This window comes from Heterodontus francisci, chromosome 47, assembly GCF_036365525.1.
Source record: "Heterodontus francisci isolate sHetFra1 chromosome 47, sHetFra1.hap1, whole genome shotgun sequence".
Taxonomy (NCBI): Eukaryota; Metazoa; Chordata; class Chondrichthyes; order Heterodontiformes; family Heterodontidae; genus Heterodontus; species Heterodontus francisci.
Genome location: NC_090417.1, coordinates 11,987,663 through 12,012,925, shown reverse-complemented (window position 1 = coordinate 12,012,925; position 25,263 = coordinate 11,987,663). Strand labels below are relative to the sequence as shown.

The 25,263-nt window shown below is 44.3% G+C and overlaps 1 protein-coding gene across 9 annotated transcripts in view; it reads left to right on the top strand.

Annotated features, from left to right (window-relative positions):
- The window catches only part of LOC137357075 (netrin receptor UNC5D-like), a 442,899-nt gene that overhangs the window by 372,442 nt on the left and 45,194 nt on the right, over nucleotides 1-25,263 (top strand). For 6 of the 9 annotated variants that reach the window (XR_010971131.1, XR_010971132.1, XR_010971130.1 and 3 more), the window contains exons 13-16: nucleotides 9,951-10,178; nucleotides 14,332-14,481; nucleotides 19,120-19,287; nucleotides 24,032-24,210. Coding sequence is in view for 6 of the 9 variants with exons in the window: in XM_068023062.1 (XP_067879163.1) it covers nucleotides 9,951-10,178; nucleotides 14,332-14,481; nucleotides 19,120-19,287; nucleotides 24,032-24,210 (725 nt within the window). In the remaining 3 variants the exon portion in view is untranslated. Of the gene's footprint in view, nucleotides 1-9,950; nucleotides 10,179-14,331; nucleotides 14,482-19,119; nucleotides 19,288-23,350; nucleotides 23,477-24,031; nucleotides 24,211-25,263 lie in introns of those variants that run through there. The other 3 variants (XM_068023059.1, XM_068023064.1, XM_068023063.1) reach the window with 3 other exon arrangements.

The window sequence follows — 25,263 nt, the reverse complement described above, 5'->3', positions numbered from 1 at the left end:
TTGTATTCAGGGAAGGTTGCATTGTCCTTCAGATGAGATGTTGACAGGAAACAAAGGGCAGTGGTCGACGGACGTTTTTGTGAATGGAAAGCTGTTTCCAGTGACGTTCCACAGGGCTCAGTGTTGGGTCCCTTGCTGTTTGTGGTACATATTAATGATTTGGACTTAAATGTGGGAGACATGATTGGGAAATTAGACTGGACATGAGGAAACATTTTTTCACCCAGAGGGTGGTGAGTGTCTGGAATTCACTGCCCAGATTGGTGGTGGAGGCAGAAACCCTCAACTCATTTAAAGGGTACCTGGACATGCACCACCTGAAGTGTTGTAACCTGCAAGGCTACGGACTAGTTGCTGGAAGGTGGGATTAGATTGGGCAGCTATTTTTTTCAGCCAGCGCAGACACAACGGGCTGAATGGTCTTCTGTGCCGTAACTTTTCTATGGTTCTATGGTTAAGCTGATGCCCCATCTGAATTTCCGATGGCCATTGAAATATATGCTGGAATGAACTGGATTGGTATTTTGCATAGTAGCAAGTGGACTGAGGCATTGCTTCATCGAAACCTATGTAATATGGCACAAAACCATGTCAAATGGACCTTTCTCAATCCATATTTTCTGTGTCCTGAAGACTCCCTTCAGAACACTTACATAAGATGAGAATTTAAAAGCTCCTGATGACGATATGTTTCTTGGATTCGTGCATAGATTTCAGGATAGGTTTCTTTCATTGTGCTGTGCATTCTCTATTGAAGTGTTTTCTGCATGAAACACTAAACAATATTGAGTGCAGATAGTTTCTCATGTCCATTTACAAATAAATGCCTCTCATTACTGCCTCTTTTTTCCTACCTGCATTTAGTGGCTTTCCAACTCTGTTTGTGCTCCCATTCTGCTGATCAGTGTTGGAAAATTGTCCACACTCATCAAAGCTTCATTAATAGCACCAAAGAGAGCTTTTCAACACCTAGAACTGGCGGGAGGGGCAATGTGTGCAACCAAAGCAGTCTTTAATGGCTGTCACTGCTTCCTTTTGCAAATTTCTTTGCCTTGCTCCTACATTTTGCTTTAAGATTTGTACTGTTCTCTGTGTTAGATGGTGAATGATTCAAGCTCCAACTCGGGCTTGCCACCTTTTGTCAAGTCCAAAAATGCTACAGCAACAACTTGCATTTATGTAGCACCCTTCATGTTGTTCAACGTCCCAAGGCACTTCACGGGAATCAAACAAAATTTAACACTGAGTCGCATAAGGAGTTGTTGGGACAGTGACCAAAAGTTTGCTTGAAGAGGTTGGTTTTAGGGACCGTCATGAAGAGAAAGAGATAAAGGCGGAGAGGATAGGAACGGAATTCTAACCCTTAGGGCCCAGGTGGCTGAAGGCACGGCCACCATTGCTGGAGCAAAGAAAATTGAGGTGCATAAGAGGCCAGAAATTGTTGAGCGCACAGACCTCAAGAGTGTTGAAGATAACAATGTCAGGAGAAATTATCTGCACTGAATATTCTTTTGTGTTTCATGCAGAAAATACTTCAGCAGAGAATACACAGCACAATATGAGAAACATATCCTGAAACCTATGCACTAATACAAAAAACATATCATTTTGAATCATAAAATCTTACAGCACTTAGAAAGAGGCCATTCAGCCCATCCTGGCTGTACCTGCTGTTCCAAAGAGCTATCCAATTCCTCCCACTCCCATGCTTTTTCTCTGCAGTCCTTCAAATTTTTCTTTGTTCTGATGTTTGCTTTATTGCTGATGAGAATCCATTGAAAACCTGAAGGACTAATGCCTCTAGATCAAAATGCACTGAACTGGAAGAAAAGACAGGCATTCATTTGGCACATTTCTGGACAGCACCTCTTCATCCAGAACTCTGCTGCCTGTATCCTAACTCATACCAATTCCCATTCACCCATTACCCCTGTTTCACTGACCTACATTGACTCCTGATAAAACAAGGCCTCAGAGTCATAGAGTCGTACAGCATAGAAACAGGCCCTTCGGCCCACCGCGTCCATGCCGACCATAATGCCTATCTATACTAATCCCACCTGCCTGCATTAATTCCATATCCCTCTATGTCTTGCTCATTCAAGTACCTGTCCAGATGTCTCTTAAATGTCGCTACTGTTCTTGCCTCCACCACCTCCTCAGGCAGCTCATTCCAGATACCCACTATTCTTTGTGTGAAAAATTTACCCCTTTGATCCCCTTTAAACCTCCTCCTTGGTTTTAAACTTTGCATCCTTGATTTCAAATGTTTCCACGGCCTTGCCCCTCCCTATCTCTATGACGTCCTCCAGCCCTACATCCCTCCGAGATCTCTGCACTCCTCCAGTTCTATCCCCTAGTGCAGCTCCATTTTTAAACACTACCGGTTAGCATCAGTACCTTGAGCTGCCTGAGCCCTAATGTTCATGAATTCCCTCCATCAACCTCTCCTCCTCTCTTTCCTCCTTTAAGACACTCCTTCAAACCTACCTCTTGGCCCATTATTTTGGTCAGCTATCCTAATACCTTCCTATGCCGCTTGTTGTCAAATTTTGTTTTATAACGCTTCTGTTAAAGGCACTACATAAATGCAAATTATTGTTGTTTGTTGTCATTAAACTCAGCCTCTCTGGTCGAAACCTGGACAGGTGGCAACGCTCGTCTGACCTGGGGCTCACAGTAGTTGGCATGAGCTCCAAACTCTCTTTCCGAAGCCAGTAGAGGGAGGGCCTAGTACTTCCATTAAACTGGCCAACAGGGAGGCGTGAATAAAATGACATTGTGCATCTTGCTATCCTTGCAACAGCACAGATTTTTTTTTTAGAATTAGAATTAGAACATTACAGCGCAGTACAGGCCCTTCGGCCCTCGATGTTGCGCCGATCTGTGAAACCATCTGACCTACACTATTCCATTTTCATCCATATGTCTATCCAATGACAACTTAAATGCCCTTAAAGTTGGCGAGTCTACTACTGTTGCCGGCAGGGCGTTCCACGCCCCTACTACTCTCTGAGTAAAGAAACTACCTCTGACATCTGTCCTATATCTATCACCCCTCAACTTAAAGCTATGTCCCCTCGTGTTTGCCATCACCATCCGAGGAAAAAGACTCTCACTATCCACTCTATCTAACCCTCTGATTATCTTATATGTCTCTATTAAGTCACCTCTCCTCCTCCTTCTCTCCAACGAAAACAACCTCAAGTCCCTCAGCCTTTCCTCGTAAGACCTTCCCTCCATACCAGGCAACATCCTAGTAAATCTCCTCTGCACCCTTTCCATAGCTTCCACATCCTTCCTATAATGCGGTGACCAGAACTGCATGCAATACTCCAGGTGCGGTCTCACCAGAGTTTTGTACAGCTGCAGCATGACCTCGTGGCTCCGAAACTCGATCCCCCTACTAATAAAAGCTAACACACCATATGCCTTCTTAACAGCCCTATTAACCTGGGTAGCAACCTTCAGGGATTTATGCACCTGGACACCAAGATCTCTCTGTTCATCGACACGACCAAGAATCTTCCCATTAGCCCAGTACTCTGCATTCCTGTTACTCCTTCCAAAGTGAATCACCTCGCACTTTTCCGCATTAAACTCCATTTGCCATCTCTCAGCCCAGCTCTGCAGCCTATCTATGTCCCTCTGTACCCTACAACATCCTTCGGCACTATCCACAACTCCACCGACCTTGGTGTCATCCGCAAATTTACTAACCCACCCTTCTACACCCTCTTCCAGGTCATTTATAAAAATGACAAACAGCAGTGGCCCCAAAACAGATCCTTGCAGTACACCACTAGTAACTAAACTCCAGGATGAACATTTGCCATCAACCACCACCCTCTGTCTTCTTTCAGCTAGCCAATTTCTGATCCAAAGCTCTAAATCACCTTCAACCCCATACTTCCGTATTTTCTGCAATAGCCTACCGTGGGGAACCTTATCAAACGCCTTACTGAAATCCATATACACCACATCCACTGCTTTACCCTCATCCACCTGTTTGGTCACCTTCTCGAAAAACTCAATAAGGTTTGTGAGGCACGACCTACCCGTCACAAAACCGTGCTGACTATCGCTAATGAACTTATTCTTTTCAAGATGATTATAAATCCTGTCTCTTATAACCTTTTCCAACATTTTACCCACAACCAAAGTAAGGCTCACAGGTCTATAATTACCAGGGCTGTCTCTACTCCCCTTCTTGAACAAGGGGACAATATTTGCTATCCTCCAGTCTTCCGGCACTATTCCTGTCGACAATGATGACATAAAGATCAAGGACAAAGGCTCTGCAATCTCCTCCCTAGCTTCCCAGAGAATCCTAGGATAAATCCCATCTGGCCCAGGGGACTTATCTATTTTCACACTTTCCAAAATTGCTAACACCTCCTCCTTGTGATCCTCAATCCCATCTAGCCTAGTAGCATGAATCTCAGTATTCTCCTCGACAACATTTTCTTTCTCTACTGTAAATACTGACGCAAAATATTCATTTAACACTTCCCCTATCTCCTCTGATTCCACACACAACTTCCCACTACTATCCTTGATTGGCCCTAATCTAACTCTAGTCATTCTTTTATTCCTGATATACCTATAGAAAGCCTTAAGGTTTTCCCTGATCCTATCCGCCAATGACTTCTCGTGTCCTCTCCTTGCTGTTCTTAGCTCTCCCTTTAGATCCTTCCTGGCTAGCTTGTAACTCTCAAGCGCCCTAACTGAGCCTTCACGTCTCATCATAAGCCGCCTTCTTCCTCTTGACAAGCACTTCAACTTCTTTAATAAACCACGGCTCCCTCGCTCGACAACTTCCTCCCAGCCTCACAGGTACATACTTATCAAGGACATGCAGTAGCTGCTCCTTGAATAAGCTCCACATTTCGATTGTTCCCATCCCCTGCAGTTTCCTTCCCCATCCTACGCATCCTAAATCTTGCCTAATCGCATCATAATTTTCTTTCCCCCAGCTATAATTTTTGCCCTGCGGTATATACCTGTCCCTGCCCATCGCTAAGGTAAACCTAACCGAATTGTGATCACTATCACCAAAGTGCTCACCTACATCTAAATCGAACACCTGGCCAGGTTCATTACCCAGTACCAAATCCAATGTGGCATTGCCCCTGGTTGGCCTGTCTACATACTGTGTCAGAAAACCCTCCTGCACACACTGGACAAAAACAGACCCATCTAAAGTACTCGAACTATAGTATTTCCAGTCGTTATTTGGAAAGTTAAAGTCCCCCATAACAACTACCCTGTTACTCTCGCCCCTGTCGAGAATCATCTTCGCTATCCTTTCCTCTACATCTCTGGAACTATTTGGAGGTCTATAAAAGACTCCCAACAGGGTGACCTCACCTCTCCTGTTTCTAACCTCGGCCCATACTACCTCAGTAGACGAGTCCTCAAACGTCCTTTCTGTCGCTGTAATACTCTCCTTGATTAACAATGCCACACCCCCCCCCCCCCTCTTTTACCATCTTCTCTGTTCTTACTGAAACATCTAAATCCCGGAACCTGCAACATCCATTCCTGCCCCTGCTCTACCCATGTCTCCGAAATGGCCACTACATCGAGATCCCAGGTACCAACCCATGCTGCAAGCTCACCCACCTTATTCCGGATGCTCCTGGCGTTGAAGTAGACACACTTTAAACCAGGTTCTTGCTTGCCAATGCCCTCTTGCGTCCTTGTAACCTTATCCCTGACCTCACTACTCTCAACATCCTGTACACTGGCACTACATTTTAGGTTCCCATTCCCCTGCTGAATTAGTTTAAACCCCCCCCGAAGAGCACTAGCAAATCTCCCCCCCAGGTTATTGGTACCCCTCTGGTTCAGGTGAAGACCATCCTGTTTGTAGAGGTCCCACCTACCCCAGAAAGAGCCCCAATTATCCAGGAAACCAAAACCCTCCCTCCTGCACCATCCCTGCAGCCACGTGTTCAACTCCTCTCTCTCCCTATTTCTTGCTTCGCTATCACGTGGCACGGGCAACAACCCAGAGATAACAACTCTGTTTGTTCTCACTCTAAGCTTCCACCCTAGCTCCCTGAATTTCTGTCTTAAATCCCCATCTCTCTTCCTATCTATGTCATTGGTGCGTATGTGGACCACGACTTGGGGCTGCTCCCCCTCCCCCTTAAGGATCCCAAAAACACAATCCGAGATATCACGAACCCTTGCACCTGGGAGGCAACATGGTGTTGCTTTGAGGCAGGATTGCACTGTCAGCGATGCTGTCCTTCAGAGGAGATGGTAAAGTGAAGTACGGCTGGACTCGTTCTCCTTGCGAATGGAAGATTAATGGATAGACATGACCACCATCAAAGCAGAGTAAAATGATGGTGACTTAAGCATTCTGTTTGATTTAGATTGTGATAACAGAACTGAAGGACACAAGTTTAAAATGAACAAGTCTCAGACAGTGCTACTTTGCTTAACTCCTTGAAAAAGAAGCTGAGGTATAAGACTGGAGAAGGCTACAGAAAGACAGATGGCCTGAAATTAACACATACCCCCAGGATATGAATCATCCTGTGCAATGAGAGAATGTCACCTGTCTTGGGCGGTACAGCAGCAGTTTGCAAGTGAGGATGGATAACGATTTTCATTCCCGTTGGGGAAGTGGGAGAATTTAGGCGGAATTTCTCTCGTGGAAATTATGAGTGAACTGTAGAGTTTGATTGCCCGAATGGCCTTTTCTTGTCCCCTGTTTTCTTGTGGCTCCTGGCAGGAGAAGGAAGTGAAAAAAAGAAAGACTTCTACTTATATAATGCCGTTCATGACCTCCCAAAGCACTTGACTGCCCTTGAAACACTTTTGACGTGTGGTCACTGTTTTACTGTAGGAAATGTGGCAGCCAATTTTCGCACAACAAGCTCGAGAAGCAATAATATGGTAATGGCCAGATTATCTATTTTTAGGTGTTGACTGAAGGCGAAATATTGGCCGGGATATTGTGGAGAACTCACCTGTTCTTCTTCAAAATAGTGCCTTGGGATCTTATACATCCACCTGAGAGGGCAGTCCACTTTCATTCACAGTGAAAAAAGACATGGTTATGAAATTTAACAGTATCAGCTGTGGCTCAGTGGGTTACACCTGTACCTCTGAGTCAGAAGGTTGTGGACTCCCAGAATATGGCCACCTGGGGCACTTGGTCTGAACATCAGTTAAACTGAGAACATAGAGAGCTGGCTGGGAAATTTGGCTACTTCTCTTTCCTCCACCCCTTACGCTATTCGTCTGTGTCATTTCTCTGACAAAAGGACCACGTCTCCTGTCGGTGGGGCGCTTCTCAAATAGACATACATTGAACCCTCATTCATATAATCAATTGTGCTTCCATGTGTTAACCCTATATCTTACATTAGAACAGTGATGACACTTGTCGAACACTTCATTTGCTGTAAAGTGCTTTGGGATGTGCAGAGGTTGTCAAAGCCACTAAGTAAGTATAAGTCTTTATTCTTCATAGATAAACAAGATTTTCATGTTGGTTTTCTGGTCTCTCTACAAAGGCGAGGGGACTGAGGTTAAACCAGCTGCTTCCACCCATCAGAAACTTACCTTAGCATTTAACTAATTGTGACCACAGGGTGTGCTACAAAGATCACGTCTCCATTTTGGAGTTCGTAGGTATTGACCTGAGAGGGAATTCCATTGACACAGATTTCCACATTTAGGGTGAACATCACAAACAGAGGCAAGGCCAGAGGGAATCCACTGGCCTGTTAAATATTTGATTTTGCCATACCCAATTTTGGGCAATAAACAGGTGGCTGTGCCTCCAATATGGCGGGCTGGAATCGTACATTCATGACTTGCCTGATGTGCTGTGCACACCAGATCAGTGTGGATTAAAGCATAGGCATTTCGAGCCTGCACCTAAAAAGGGTGTTAAACCCTTTGCATATTCAAATAAGGGGCCTAATGCCTGTTTCGGGCTCCCTCTGTAATATTAGGTGTACACATGCCAAACTGGAACTAAAGGGACCACTCTGGTTGCAACTAACAAGGCAATGCTTAAAATATACTTAACTGAATGTGGAACCAGGAAGAGCAGGAGTGTTGCTCACAACTCTACATTCGAACCACAAAGGGTGCTACTGGCACCTGCCACCTCCTACCCCAGCCACCCCTCCTTACTCACCACCCCTCCCTGCATTATAAACCACTACCCTCCTGATCCCAGCCTCTAACCTCCCAATCCCCACTGACACCACTCCCCTTCCCCTCCAGCACAATCTCATTCCCAACCACCCCCACCCATTCCCCATCGTCCCATTGGGTTGCCGCAGCTCACCGGCTCAATGGTGATTCTTTTAAAATTATTCATTCAAGGCAAATGCGCATTGCTGGCAAGGTCAGCATTTATTGCCCATCCCTAATTGCCCTTGAGAAGGTGGTGGTGAGCTGCCTTCTTGAACCGCTGCAATCTGTTGTGAAAATAGTCCCACAGTGCTGTTCGGAAGGGAGTCCCGGGATTTTGGCCCAGTGACAGTGAAGGAATGGCCAAGAAATTAGACCCAGAGTCTAATATTGCGTGCCCCTTTGTGCCTGTCCATTCGGGTGCATTTTGGGGCTGATCCAGCGACCTCTTCGCGTTTGGGCACATTCAAATTTCTCATCGGTGATGTCAAAGCAAGGAAAACAGGTATGGGTTTGCCTGATCATATGGCATCATGCAGATTTCCAAAGAGGCACCGCGCTTCATTCTGCAGTGCTTCAAATAATTCATGTCGCTTGCAAACATAACAGCCAAATAGGGAGAAATGGAGAAATATTATCTTTCACTTTTAATAAGATTCTGCTCACCCACTGTGCATCTGCATGTACACAGCCTCATCTGTTTGAAGTGGATAAGGCACTTCACATGCGTCACTGATTAAGTAGATTCATTATGCCCTCATGTAAACAATCGCCTGGTACTGTGTAAATGAGAGCTCACTGAAGAATGGGTCTCAGTTAATTAAGACAACATTCATGTGAATTGAATCAGACTTTATATTTAATATTTAAATTTAATTTAATAGCTCTTCCTTACAAATGTTCTCCAGTCGTTTTGCACATAAGTTACCACCATTTCTATTCTCATTACTGTGCACTGCATTGTACTGCTAACTGTCTTCTAATGGCAATTGCTACATGTGTTAATTTTATTCCAGCTTTGTTGCAACACTGCCCTTTTGCCTCCGTGACAAGTCTTCCTCGATTATCTCAATGTTACACAGGCATTTGAATGGTTAAGTGCTGGTTGGAAAATGGAAGGAAGAATTTCAATTGCTCTTGTCACTTATCCCAAAAAAGTTTCCTGGGCCACATAGCATGCATTGCCCTTAAGATGTGTTAAGTTCCAAAAGGGAGAGTGAAAATCAAATGGAATTGAACTCGGAGAGTAGGATCCATTAACTGGCATGATTCCACTGTTTTAAAAAAAATCATCAGTCCAAGGAATTCTGCATGTCCTGCAAATATTCAGAAGGCCATGTAGCCTTCAGAATGGGACCCAGATAAATTCTGTACAAAATGAGAATTTAAGCTGCACCTTTATATTTTTATTCATTTTGGATGAGACAGACGTATTGGCTGATGAAAGATCTGGTGAAATGTCATCAACCCCGAACACTGGGGCTCATTTTAACCTAGCTTATTCGGCAGGATACCCACGGGATTGGGTGAAATGCCCGTTTTACCCCCTGCACAACTCTCCGTTCACTGCAATGGAGAGTAAAATTGATCTGATGGGGTGCAGAACACCCGGTCCCATCAGTTTCCCATTGGACGGGTGAGGTTAACATTTTGCCCTAAATTGACTCTGTTTCTCTCGCCGCAGAGGCTGCCTAAACCTAAGAGTTTTTCTGCTTTTACAACAGGTAATTGGGAGGGGTGGTATCGTTGCTGGCATTAATTTGCATCTCAATTACCTTTTTCAGGAAGTGATGTTGCTTGAAGACGAGACCACGTCGTGTTACTGTCTGCTGGATTCTCAGTCTTGTCACATCCTCTTGGACCAGCTTGGCACGTACGCGCTGGTAGGCGAAGCAGTCACAGAGTGCGCAGAGAAGAGACTGAAGCTCGCTGTCTTTGGGCGTTTGTCCTGCAGCTCACTTGAGTACAACTTCAGAGTGTACTGCATGGATGATATTCCAAGTACTTTACAGGTATGATGCTGAAGAAAGGACTTGCTTAACTCATACACAGAGCTTCACATCTAACTCAAAGCTTTCAATTTTCATTTTATTTCTCTGAGCTATGAAGAGAAACATTCGGTTGAAAATTTTGAATACTTATCTGCAGCAATCACATAAAATCTTACAGCACAGATAGAGGCCATTTGGCCTGTTGTGCCTTTGCCTTTTCTTTGAAATAGCTAGCTAGATTGTTCCATTTCCCTGCTCTTTCTCCATCGCACTGCATTTTTTTCCCCCCTTTTCAAATATGTTGCCAATTGCCTTTTGAAAGTTTGTGTTGAATTTGCTTCCATCACCCTTTCAGGGGGAGAAGAAGGGGAAACAAATGTAGTAAGCCACTTGCAGAGGTGAAACTCCATATGAGAGAAACTTTGATTTCACCAGTAATGAATGATAACTCAATGAAATTGCACGGATAACTAATAGTAACACTGGTAACCCTCAAACTCCCCTCATAACCAACAGTAAAAGAATAATTTGCTGATAGTCAATATGTAACTCACAGTAAGTGACAGGTGTAGTGGCGTGATATCCTACCTGTGACTAGCGTAATCCTACAATACACTATTATTCACCCTGAAACTACAGTCAGAATCTCTCCACACTGTACAAGTTGCAGTCAGGCTCCACAGTCACAGCCACTTTTACCAGGTCTGATCTCTCTCCCTATCTGACTCTGTTTAAGGGTGACAACTCTGAGCTGGAAACCTCAGTCACAGTTGATCTGCACTTGGACTTCACACATCAAAACCAACCAGTCCAGTCTAACCTGAAGCACCAGGTGATTACACAAAGGGAATTGGAGTGTGTTTCGGTCACTTCCCAATGGGCACAATCATCTTCAACTTAGCTCAGCACCAACATTTCCAAATCATTCCGGTGCCAATCTCAATAAACAAGAGTTTTCAAAGAAATGAAAGTACAGGAGGAAGCCGTTCTGCCCCTAGTGCTGGCACTCTGACGCCGGAGAGGGGAATGGGATTCCCTCTCCTCAAGTACTGTCCTCCTCCATTTCAAATCTGCCATCATCACCCCTCTCCTCAAAAAAAAAACCCTTGACCCCTCTGTCCTTGCAAACTAATCCACCCCTCCCCGTCTCGAATCTCCTCTTCCATTCCAAAGACCTTGAACACATTGGTGCCTCCCAAAGCGCTGGCCCATCTTTCCTGCAACACAATGTCGCAGCCTCTCCAATCAGGTTTCAGCCCCTACCCGAATCAAGACATCCTGATGTGACTGTAACTGTGGCAAACAATCCATCCTCATTCGCCTCGACCTGCCTGCAGCCTTCGACACAGTAAAGCATCCCTTCCTGTTATTGCATAGGTGCTTTGATTTACTCCTCAAATCAATAAGGTTATTATACATTGACTACCAGGTATCACAGATTTATTACGTAGACAGCACATGTAATAGTAAAATATACCTGGCATGGACCAGTTGTGCCGAATGGCCTGTTTCTGTGTTGTAAATTCTGTGTAATATGTAACATAGGCTTGAACGATAATGCTTACAATGAGACTTAATGCTGGTTGGTTAGACCCCTGCCTTCATCTCTTTGCTCTGCAAATTCTGGCTTCTTGAGCATTCCCGATTTTAATCACTCCACCATTGGCGGCCGAACCGTCAACAGTCTTGGTCCCCAGCCCTGGAGTTCCCTCCCTCCTTTCAGACCCTCCTTAAAACATACCTCTTTGACCAAGCTTTGGCCATCCATCCTGGCAATCTCCTGAGTGGCTCAGTGGTCAAATTTTGTTTGGCACTGCTCCTGCAAAGTGCCTTGAAACATTCTCCCTCGTTCAAGATGCGAGAAAAATGCGAGTTGTTGTGTTGGGTGCTGCTCCTTCTAAAATGGTAGGTTTAAAAAGCAGCATCATAGAGGGAGGAATTCAGATAGTCAAATCTTTGTGCTGATGGGAAATTCTACCCTCCTCCACTGCGTGCAGTCAGTGCTGAAGAAATGATCATTAGCTCCAGTAATTGGACATAAGTTACGGCAAAATGAATTTGCAAGATTAGTCTAATAAAAGGCGTTCTCCTGTCATATAAGAAAGTGTGACAAATTTATCACAAACCTCTTTGCAATCAGCAGTTTTCTGTCACGTCAGTCAGATCAAACTTCATTCTCAGATGAAAAGAACTGAAAAAAAAAATATCAGATAGCCAGGCAATAAATCATGGACAAAGCTGAGCATTTATATTCGGAGAGCTAAACTCCGATTTTAAAATCCTTTTCACACCCTGTCCATTTTTACTCTCCAATGATGTTGCATGGTTAAGTTAAACTGGAGGCTGTAACATCTCACTGGTTGATTGTGGTTCAGAATTTTAACAGAGTCTGCTGCTACTTCTGCTCTTCCCCCACCTGTTTTCACACAGAGCCCCTAAAACAGGCAGACAGGAGCATTAAGGAACTGGCTTCCCACAGTTTTGGAACTCCACGTCCACCTCTTTCTTTTGGATGTCCTTGTTATATCAAGGATTACAGCTGACCAAGAGAATGGACAATGCATTTTCCTCTTGGTTGGAGGAAGCTGTCCATGGGAGATTGGCACTAATTGACTATGTGTTCTGAAATAAAGGGCAGGATTTTATCCCTTAGCGATGCGAACGGAGGTGGGAGGGGGCACACAAAATGGCATGGGGTGGCATCGAGCAATGTGCCTGGATTTGTCCTGTCCCTGTGCCACTTTGTCTGCCTTGGGGAGCTTGGAGGACGGCCCTCCCGCCCAAGGCCAACTGACCCACTTAAGAGCAGCTTTCCGCCTCCACGCGCATTTAACTCATGTCGGAAGGGACTGCCGCCACATGAAGAGACCTGAGAACCTCCTAGTGGGTTTGATGATGGTGGGGGGGGGAGGGGGGGTCCCTCCTCTGGGGACAATCCATGGCCCACGAAGGGCCCCAGCCAGCGGAGATGGCCACCCCTGCGGCAAGACCCCACCCCCTCGCTGGTGCCCGCCTGACTGGTTGTCACAGGTTGAACATAATTTGCAAAAGAACCAGAGGGGAGATGAGGAGAACTTCTTTCTTGTTGTTATGATCTGTTATGATCAACCTCGAAGTATGGTGGATTCAGATTCAGTCATGACTTTAAAAGAGAGTTGGTATATACTTGAAAAGGAAAAAAATTGCAAGCCACGGGGAAAGAACTGGGGGAATAGAATTCATTGGGCAGCTCTTTCGCAAGACTCTGTGTCTGTGATTCAAGGTAGCACTTGCGACTGTGCCAAACTCCCTCAGTGCTGCACTAAATTGTCAGCCTAGATTATGTGGTGAAGGCTCAGAATTGGGGCTTGACCCCACAATCTTCTGACTGGCAACAGTACCATCAGGCTGACATCTATTGCAGTCAATCCCACAGCCGTAGCAGCAGAAGGGAATCCACAGTTGTCTTTTGGTGTGATGGGTAGTGGTTGTCGCTCATTCATATTCTGCTCATCAGTGCAACACGTTGTGTTGCTGATCTGAGGATTTGTTTCTGCTCTATAGACTCCTGTCAGTTTTCTTCACTGATAGTCATTTTGAATTTGAAGTTTTGGTCTGCAGCTTGTTTCTGACCATTGCATCTTCCTTCATATCTGCTGAAATGAGGGTTGCCACCTCTCCAGGAATTAAAGATTCATCTTCAGGACACTGTTGCGAGCAACCTCGGTGATAAATCATCGGGACAGGAAAGAATTGTATTTTTTATTAAAGTTTCTTTGAACGCTTTTTTGTTCATTAGTTATAAAAAAAAAATGAGGGGGCAGTGGGAAAAGGCTCTTTGACTTCCAGTCAAGAATCATTCAGTTGAATAACGAAGAGTATGCTCCCTTTCCAATTGGTGTGGGAAAGCAGAGAACCATGAGAATGGACTTGGTGGGCAACCAGTGATGGGGGGGAGCTGTTGGAAGTACTTCCAAAAGAATTCCAAATCCAGGAGTTACTTTGGGATGGTCCTGACAGACGTGAACAGGCACTATAGAGAAATGCAAGTCTTTCTAATTTAAAATGAACAATTATCCTGAATTACTCAGACTTGAGAAACTCATCCTCTTGTTCAGTCGCACAATGTGGCTATTCGTGAGAAAAATGTGTTCTTCATTGGCGGATATTAACTGCTGTCCTCTCTCAATCTTAGGAAGTGATAAGCGAGGAGAGAAGCCAGGGTGGACAACTGTTGGACGAACCCAGAACTTTACACTTCAAAGCAAACTCTTATGGCCTTCAAGTCTCCATGCTTGATGTACCCCAATTCTTGTGGAGAATCAAACCGCTGACAGTATTTCAGGTACTTTCCATTTGTTTGCGTGCTGCTTACGGTGTGCTCGAAAACCCAGAGCTTACAGTGGATGAATGTTTACCCATAAAAATGTGGCTGATGCGCCCAATTTTGGTGCTGCATGTTATTTGGGCGGGCAGTGGATGGAAAGTGCATGGTCACCAAGACAAGTCAACAGAGGTGTGGGGTAGGCTGGTGCTGATAGATTTTGGTTTCTTCACATTGATATGTGGCCAGTGAGCTGCCAATGCTAAAACACACTTCACAAAAAGGCAGCTGAGTGGCATAGTGGTAACGTAACTGGACCAATCATCCAAAGGCCAAGGCTAATCCTGAGCATGTGAGTTCAAATGGCACTGTTTAACAATTTAAATAAAATCTGCTGTCAGTAGAAGTGACCATGAAACTGTTGCTTTATTGTATAAAAAAAAACCTCAGTTAGTGTGATTTCAGGAATGGGAATGGTTTCAGTGAATTTGATGGACTTCTGTAATATTTCAGAAAGCATTCATTCTACATCCATAAAGGCTGAAGGTGATGAATTTCCTACTTTCAGGTTTTGCAGTGGTCTGCAAACTCAAAATGGTGATTTGACAGCTAACGCAAAACATATACACGTTCGGACTTTTTGTGAGCTGGGTGACATGAAAAACATTGGGGTAAAAATTGAATTCCATTGGTGTCAGTGGAACTGACTGTCCAGCGCTGTGTACAACAGGAAGCTGATCTGATGGCCCCCATTCTGCGCCACTACCTAAGATGAATGTCTGCCCCGTTGGGTTTTACAGTTTATTTGCATCGAGTAGAATACGAGGATGACTTGCTTTTTCTAAACGAATCTGAAGCAAAGACAAAGCTGTCACCTTCTCTGTTTAAAGAACAAAAGAAGATATTGATGGTCTGGTCAGATGGGCAGAAAAGTGACACATGGAATTCAACCTGGAGAAATGTGAGGGGGGAGGTCAGACAAGGCACAGGAATAGACGATTAATGGGAAAATAGTGAGAAGTCCAGAGGAAGTAAGGAACCTTAGAGTGAATGTCCACAGATCCCTGAAGGTAGCAGGACAGGTCGATCAGGTGATTAAGAAGGCAGAAGGAACCCTTTCCTTTATTAGCCTAGGTATAGAATATAAGAGCAGGGAGGTTATGCTGGAACTGTATAACTCATTGGTTAGGTCACAACTTGAGTACTGTGTGCAGTTCTGGTCACCTTATTACAGAATGGATGTAATTGCACGAGAGAGGGTACAGAGGAGATTTACGAGGATGTTGGCAGGACTTGAAAAATGCAGCAATGAGGAAAGATTGGATAGGCTGGGGTTGTTCTCCTTGGAAAAGAGAAGGCTGAGGGGAGATCTGATTGAAATGTATTTTGAGGGGCCTGGATAGAGTGGGTGTAAAGGGTCTATTCACCTTAGCAGAGAGATCAGTGATGAGGGGGGATAGTTTTAAAGTGATTGGTAGAAAAATTAGCGGGGAGATGAGGGAAAGCTTTTTCACCCAGAGGGTGGAACTCACTGCCTGAAAGGATAGTTCAGGCAAAAACCCTCAACTCATTCCAAAGGAGTCTGGATATGCACCTCAAGTGCCGGAAGTTGCAGGACTACGGACCAAATGCTGGAAGGTGGGATAGAATAGGCGGATCGTTTTTCGGCTGGCACAGACACGATGGACCAAGTGGCCTGTTTGTATGCCTTAAACTTTCTATGATTCTATGATTTTTTATGAAGAAGTTGTATTTATTTCTCAACTTTCATGAATCTTTACAGCCACCAAGTGCCTTCGAAATGTAATTAAACTGTTGTCAGAAAACAGCACATTTCTGACATTACAACAAGCTCTCATCTTCAAAAGTACTTATTTGACTGGAAAACACTTTGAGATGTCCTGAGACCGTGAAAAGTGCTACATAAATGCAAGTCATTCTTTCAAACACACAAGCCAATTTGTGCACAGTAGTATCTGACAAACAGCACTGGAATAAATAACTGGAGAATTTATGTTGATGGTAATGGTCAGGACACTTGGAGAACTCCCTTGCTCTTCTTTGAACGGTGGCATAGAAAGACAAAACGGGCTTTGGTTCATTATCTCAGCTGAAAGACAGCACCTTTGACAGTACAACACCCCCTCAGTGCTACACTTAAGTGTCAGCCTAGATTATGTGCTTCAGTCTGTGGAGTGGAGGTTGCACCCACAACTTTCTGACTGGAGAATTCTGGGGAAAGTGAGAGAATTCTTTTGCGCAGTGGGTAGTAATGACTTGTAACTCGCTGCCCATGAGGGTGGCGTAAGCGGAGACAATGATTTCAAAAGGGAATCGGATGGACACTTGAAGGAAATAAACTTTCAGAGCTAGGGGAGTCAAACAGAGAAGTGGGATTGACTCGCTGCGGAGAGCCGACATGGACTCAGTGGGCCGAATGGCCTCCTGTGTGTAAATGACTCTATGACTTAGTCGTTGCTCAGTTGGTAGCACTCTTACCTCTGAGTCACAGCATTCTGAATTCAGGTCCCACTCCAGGGCTTGAGCTCAAAAATCAAGCCTGGCACTCCAGTGCAGCGTTGAGGGGTTCTGCAGAGTCAAGGGGTGCTGACTTTCGGATGAGATTTTAAACGGAGGTGGTTGTGAAAAGCACTATAGAAATACAAGTCTTTTATTTCTCTTTTCTTAAGAGACAAGAGTGGTACCCACTGAGCCAAGGCTGATAATATTGCAGGTTAATCCATTTACTTTTATGTCTTTCAATATAGAGAAATGAAATTACATACAAAATTGATTTATTCATTTTGGTGCAGGCATGCGTTTTGTAAACTACTCATGTATTTTTTTAAATGATGTAAAAATTACTTTATTTGAATATCCCAGATCACAAATTTAAAAACTACGTGCAGCTATAATTATTAATTTACGTTGTTAGCTCTGTGATGGTCTCGACAATCTTTTAAGTCACGACTCTAACTGTGGCAACAGCCAGTACCTTTCGGCTGACACTCGTTTGCAAGAAAAGGTGCGATTGTTTTATTCATGAATGACGATTTCTGCTGTCCACTGTTTAAAATTATCGAAATTTCTTGTGTGCTCAGAGTGCCTGGAACGTGGAACTCGCTACCACAGGGAGTAGTTGAGGCCATTCTGGAGGTAACGTAGATCAGAGTTTCAGCAGCTAATGAACTGAGGCAAGGGTGGAGAGAGGCAATGCAACTGAGGTGGAAGTAGGCTGACTTGCTGATGGGAGAGGATTATAGGGTCAGAAGCTCAGCTCAAGTAGGATGCCAAGGCTGTGCACAGTCAGGTATCAGCCTCAGACCCATCAGATACAGAAATTTGACCGATTCATTGCCGCGAAAAACATAAATATTTGACATATTCAATTTAATCGATTGAGTGGATGGGAATAATTTTCCGACCTCAAGAAATTTTCAAACAACAGGAAGTTATATTTATATAGTGCCTTCAATGTAATAAAATATGCTAAGGTGCTTCACAGGAGCATTGCAAAGCATAATTTGACACTGAACCACATAAGGTGATATTAGGGCAGATGACCGAAAACTTGGTCAAAGAGGCAGATTTTAAGGAGCATCTTAATGTAAGAAAGAGATGGAGAGAGCTGGGGAGAGGTTTAGGGAGGGAATTCTAAAGCTGAGGACCCAGGTAGCTGAAGGCATGGCTACCAGTTGAAATCAGCGAAACTCAAGAGGCCAGAGTGCAGATATCACGGAGGGCTGTGGGGCGAGAGGAGGTTAGAAAGATAGGGAGGGGTGTGACCCGAGAGGGTTTTGAAAATTAGTAAGAGAATTTTAAAATCCCAGTGTAGATCAGCAAACATAGGAGCAATAGGTGGAATGGACAGAGCTGTGATGAGGAGAAAGGGCTAGATGAGGAAGTGGTTGTGTTAACAATGTAAATAGTGTAACACACAAAAGCAGGAATATCACCCAACCAATAACTGGAGCCCTTAGTACCTGTAGAATCTTGCAGATCATTTTGGGGGGGATTTGTTTTCCCAGAAGGCTTTCATTCAAGTATCACATGGTCTGCAGCTCGCTGACTGAACGGGTTGTCATTTCCAGCACTTCGGAGGCTCATTAGCAGCTTGAGAAGTGCGTGAGGTGATAGCTGTATCATGGTTGTCCCCAGTAACCAATTGGAGCTTCACTAAATTGCCTGCACTAAGCCTGCATTTTGTTGTCCATTAAAATGTATATAAAAAGCTGATTACGTTTTCTTCACACAGAAGGAAAATATGGCCCTGTGTCTGTATTCAACATTGTAACCATCAGTCCCAATCCTCACCAGATGGTTTTTCCAACTCTTATTTAATGAATATCAATCAATACAACTTGAAGCACTTTTACTAAGAATTTCACATTTCCACTCCTCTCTTTTGCTTGCTTGTTATATTCCATGAACATCTCTCAAGTCAACTTGCTTACAAATGTATTTTCAAGGCTTTTGATCATCAGAAATATATTCATCACATCCCCTTTCAATGTGTTCTTTCCCAATGTAAGTAATTTCTCTCCAGTCCGAGAATCAGGAGCAGTGGAGACATGAATCTTCGCACTCATGCTGAGTCCGATCTATTTTTGTTGTAAATGTATTTTCCAAAGAGAGTCTGATTCTTTCTTCTGTCTCCAGCAGGAATTTGCCTTTTCCCATATCTGGTGCAGGAACCAGCAGCCCCTGCCGAGTGCCTTCAGAGTGGAAAGATTCAACTCAGCTACAACACAGCTCTCGTGTAAGATTTGCATTCGGCAGCTGAAAGGCGATGAGCAGATCTTTCATCTCAACACCTCCATCCTTGAGGTAAACTTCACAACCAAATTCCCTGGGGAAACATAGATTTTGGGTTGAACTCGAGACCAAAGCAAAAGATAAATCATGTACTACTGCAGCGCAGAAGGAGGCGATTCAGCCCTTTCAGTCTGTGCTGGCACTTTCAAAGAGTAATCCAGTTGTCCCACTCCCCTGCAATATTTCTTCTTCAATTATTTATCCAATTCCCTATTGAGAGCTATTTTTGCATCTGTTTCAACCACCCTATCACGCAGCACAATCCAAACTCTCACCACTCATTGCATAGAAAGGTTTCTCCTCATGTCGCCTTTGGTTCTTTCTGCCATTGGAGACAGTTTCTTCATATTTACTCTCCCTAAACCCTTCATGATTTTAAAGAAATCTGTTTTTGCTCACTTGGTGTTGATATTTTGTCTGGTTTGCTCTTTTGCTATCTATTATTTTCTGACACTGCGAAGATGTCTGCAAGACAGTTTTTAAGGAGAGAGCTTCTTGCACTTGAAGCATTTGTGGGTATTTCAAAGCCAGTACGTTTCAGTTTTTAATGTCCCTTGTCGTTTAAATCTGCAAAATGAAGAAATCTTTCCCACCAAATGGCCCACACTTTAACCTGATGCCCTTCAACAGTAAATGTCATCGGGAACCATCTTGAAGATGTTGTGGGATAGATTTTCCACTTTCCACCCGAGTGTGAAACTGACATTGCAGATTTTCTGCCCGTCCTATGAAACATGGAAATGTAAATTGGCGGTTTATACCAGGCCGGGGAGTTAAAAGGTTGTGAAAACTATATTTCAGTGTCGGGATGTCAGAGCCTGGAAGGGGTGCAGAGGAAATTTACTGTATGGTACCAAGGGTGAGGGACTTCAGTTCCATGGAGAGACTGGAGAAGTTGTGATTGTTCTCATCAGAGCAGAGAAGGTTAAGGGGAGACTTGACAGTGGTGTTCAGAATCATGAAGGATCTTGATAGAGTATTTAAGTAGAAGCTGTTTGCAGTGGCAGAAGGGGTCAGTAACTGGAGGATACAGATAGAAGATCATTGGCTCCAGAGCCAGAAACAAGAGGAGGAGAATTTCTTTTACACAACGAGTTGTTGTGATCTGCAACACACTGCCTGAAAAGGTGGTTGAAGCAAATTCAATATTAACTTCCAAAAGGGAATTGGATAAATACTTGAAAGGGAAAAATGTGCAGGCATATGGGAAAAGGACAAGGGAGTGGGATTAATTGAATAACTCTTTCAAAGAGCTGCCACAGGCACGTTGAGCTGAAGCTGAATGGCCTTTTAGTGTGCTGTATCATCCGATGAAATGTGCTTATTTGTTTGAGGCTGAGATATACTTTTATATATATTTTTAACAAGATCCTACAGGTTTTACTCTTTCTTTTTGTAACATGCTGTACAAGAATCCATAGTTTTGGATCTTCTGCCCATGAGGGAAAACCTTCCAAGTTCTGATGCTTCGAGAGGTCAAGTCCATGGTGCCTCGTTCTTCTAAACCTAAACTGCTGCAGTTCTCCATTGTGACCCTTCCTTTAGACCTCGACAGGAGCTGAATAACTGATTTTGTTCAGGCTTCCTTATGGATTAATTCAGGTCCTGTGGTGTCATATTTCTGCCAGGTTAAATCCATTTGCAGAGGATAATGAGTACTCTCAGGTCAAATCAAGCTTAGCCCTTTACAATACAGCCTTCCTTTGTCAACCAATGACCATGATCACGTGGGCCTTTCTTAATGGTGCCTGATGAACATTTTATCAAAATATACAGACTACAATGTACTGTTATCATACCGATGCATTGTGAATTGACTTTGTAAAAATTCATTCACAGGATGTGTTGCATTGCTGGCACGAAGGTTTATGAAGGTTTCAGATAAACTATAGCCACAAACTCAGGCAGTGATTAACAGTCTAACACAGATGCTACCCGTCTGAGAAACTGAACAGCTAGGGCCCACGACTGTATTCAGGTGCATTTTGGACTTCAGGCTTTTTCTCTCTCTCTTGTAGTTTCACTTGTTGTTCGTAAAGGTTCTCTCAGCCATACAACGACACAGACAAGATGGGCGGCACAGTGGCGCAGTGGTTAGCACCAGAGCCTCACAGCTCCAGGGACCCGGGTTCATTTCTGGGTTCTGCCTGTTCGGAGTTTGCAAGTTCTCCCTGTGCCCACGTGGGTTTTTGCCGGGTGCTCCGGTTTCCTCCCACAGCCAAAGACTTGCAGGTTGATGGGTAAATTGGTCGTTGTAAATTGCCCCTAGTGTAGGTAGGTGGCAGGGAATATGGGAGTACTGAAGGGTTAGTATAAATGGGTTGGCACAGACTCGGTGGGCCGAAGGGCCTGTTTCAGTGCTGTATCTCTAAAATAAAAAAGACATCTTTTATCCTGGCTGCTACCTACTAATCCTTCCTTTCCCCAATCATCTTTCACCTTGTTCTCAAGGATGTCTTTCTCAAGCAACCAAAAATTCTTCTTTTGTTGTTGCTAACTCTGTTGCTAACCCCGTTGTGTTGTTCACTTCATCTTCATACTTTACATTCCATGGTCTCTTAGCCCATTGAGAGACAAATTAACATTTTGTTCTTCCAGAAGTTGTTTTCACTGTCTGCTCTCAAGGTCTTTTGTTTTGCTGCAAGTAAGCATTTTAAAACTTGACATAATCTCCCAGAATCCCTCTACCTTGACAACTTGTCTATATTGTACCCCTTTTCCTGAGTTTTTCTGCTTATCATACGACAAAGAAAGGTTTAATAAAATTGAATGTTGGTTTATGATAAGTCAGTTGTTAGTTTATAATAGCTAAAGTTTAACAATTAGTATTCTGGTTAGTAATTTTTTAGCAACCTAATAATCTTACAATACCATCACCCCACTCTGCCTCTACCTTTGCCCATTTGCTACTGAACCCCTCATCAATGCCTTTGTTACCTCTAGACTATTCCATTGCTCTCCTGGCCAGCATCCTATCTGCCATTAATTTGAGCTCATCCAAAACTCACACCAGGTCCCGCCCACCCATCATCCCCGTGCTCGCTGACTGACATTGGCTTCTGGTATTGCAATGCCTTAATTTTAAAATTCTCATCCTAGTTTTCAAATCCCTCACTGGCCTCCTCCCTCCCTGTCTCTATAACCTCCTCCAGCCCGCAACCCTCCGAGATCTCTCTGCTTCTCCAATTCTGGCCTCTTGCTCATCACCAGTTTTAATTGATCCACTGTTGGCAGCAGCTGCCTGAGCCCTCGGCTCCCTAATTACCTCTCTAAGCCTCTGTGCCTTACTCTCCTCCTTGAAGACATTCCTTGAAACCTGCCTCTCGAACTAAGCTTTTGGTCACCTGTGCTAATATATCCTCTTGTGTCTCACCGTCAAATTTTGTTTGATAGTTCACCTGTGGAGTATCCTGGGATGTTTTACTACATTAAAGGCGCTATATAAATGCAAGTTATGACCAATCCCTCGTTGCCCTCTGTTTCATACAATTGAGTGACTTGCTCAGCAAATTTCAGAAGGTGGTTGGTTTTTTATGACGAGCTAGTTTCATGTTCACTGTTATTTTGAGATATTATTTTTCATTGAATTCAAGTTCTCTAACTGCCATTTGAATTTTCATACCGGAATTATTATTCCAAACCTCAGGATCACAAGCCCAGTAAAGGAACCACGTCACGACTATACTCCCCAAGAATGAACGACTGTATGTACACAGGTCTCCCTGGGAACTGTGTCCTCGGCACCACTTACCCTGCCCAAGAGCATTTGCAATAAGGGATGTCAGAATTGCAGGAAGCTATAACTTAATATCCCCTCCATTCTCAAGAGAAAGCCCACTCCACAGTATAATACTGCGCCTCTTTGTGGCCTTTGGTGAGTTTCGTGGAGGGAATTTAGACAAATGTCATCAGTACTTGGCATAATCTTGGCCATTTCCCCTCACTTGACTGGAGCCCTGTTCCTCTCAGTTCCATGACTAGACTAGCTTTGCAGTTGCCCTTTGTAGAACCTTATGACAACATTGCTCTGTTCACACCAGTGTATTGAATTCATCTCTTCATATTCGTGTTTCAGAAATGCAATAACACAAGTTCATAAAAACAATTGAAGACCTGCATGGGAAGGACAACTACCAGCTCCTGGAGAAATTTTTGAAAAGGATATTTTCATTCAATTGAATGTTTTTTTTTTGCCTGCTTTCTCTGAGGAGCCTTTACTCAGCAGAATTGGAAAGAATAAAAAAAAATACACCGTGTCCTCAAATCATTTTCACATCAGTTTAATGCCTAAATATCAAGTAATTATTTGGATACGTCCACATTGCTTATTGGAAAGAGACATTCCTGTGAGATTTGTAACAAAGTGTATATTACTGCGAGCAGAGTATCTGCATACCTCATTGCATCCAATATATCTGGTGTATCTATGAGCTGATTGCAAGAGGTATTGGATGAAGGGATGCCAGGCAAATCATGTACAATGTCGCACTGCCAACACTTCTTCCAGTCAGCAGTATTAATTTACTTTCGGGATTTGTGATGAGATATTCACAATTGATTGTGTGTGGACAGTTCTTAGATAATGCATCAGTTTGAAAATGGTTTTTGATGATTTTTTTTGGAGTTCACATTTTGAGGAAGTGTTCCCTTTTGAAACAGTGATTTTTTCCTTTCAATATAAAAGTTGTCTTGATGATAATTCGACAGCTGTTTGCAGCTGCGGACGATTGTGAAACATTCTTGTCTACCATTACAGAATGAGAGAGACGCTCTTCACTTCTGTGCACCGGTTGCAAGTGGTGTGACCACTTTAGCAGGTCCCAAAGTGTTTAAGATCCCGTATTCCATCAGACAGAAAATCTGTTCCACCTTCGACATTCCCAGTGCTTCAGGCAAAGACTGGCGATTGTTAGCGCAGAAGCTCCACATAGACAGGTGAGTGGAAGCAACTGGGTGAGCCTGTAACTTACACCCTTTCTCAAATTGAGCTTTTGTCTTCATTTAGGTTTAAGCCTGCACAATAGGCGGCACAGTGGCGCAGTAGTTAGCACCGCAGCCTCACAGTTCCAGTGACCCGGGTTCAAGTCTGGGTACTGCCTGTGTGGAGTTTGCAAGTTCTCCCTGTGTTTGCGTGGGTTTCCTCCAGGTGCTCTAGTTTCCTCCCACATGCCAAAGACTTGCAGGTTGATAGGTAAATTGGCCATTAGCAATTGCCCCTAGTATAGGTACATGGTAGGGAAATATAGGGACAGATGGGGATGTGGTCGGAATATGGGATTAGTGTAGGATTAGTATAAATGGGTGGTTGATGGTTGGCACAGACTCGGTGGGCCTAAGGGCCTGTTTCAGTGCTGTATCTCTAAACTAAACTAATAGTTTTAATACTGCCACAGTCTATCTGAAAGGAGCATAACCAGTGCAGTGGGCCAAAAAGGAGTCTGTATGCAGCAGCGGACCACAGGCCGGAATTTTACGCACCGCCGGAAGAGGGCTGGGAGGAAGGGGGATGTCAAATGGGGTGTTGGGGTGGTGCCATGCCTATTGCCTACCTGCCTGCAATGTTACTTTACCAGTCGTGGGGAGGTGGCAGGCAGCTCGCCTGCCCTTGTGTCACTTGAAGCCCTTAAGTGTCTAATTAATGGTTTTTAGCAGCAACAGCAACAATGGTGAGGCCGCTGTATATAACCTGGCGGACTGACTGTGGGCTTGGTGGGAGGGCATCCCTGCTGTCCAGGCATCCTGTGCCTCACAGAGGGACCCCCCTCCCCCCAGCGCCGCAGCCCACGCAACCCTCTTGAAGAAGACCTCCCCCCAACCACTGGCCTCTCAATTGGCCCCTCCCCCATCCCATCCCCTACCTGCCTGACTAGCCCCGGCGAGACCACCCACCACCCCCCCCCCCCCGTTAATTTTATTCTGGGCCTCCATCACTGGCTGGGTCTGTGGCCAGGAGCAGTCGCAGCAATGGCCACCGCTCTCGGCGTTGGT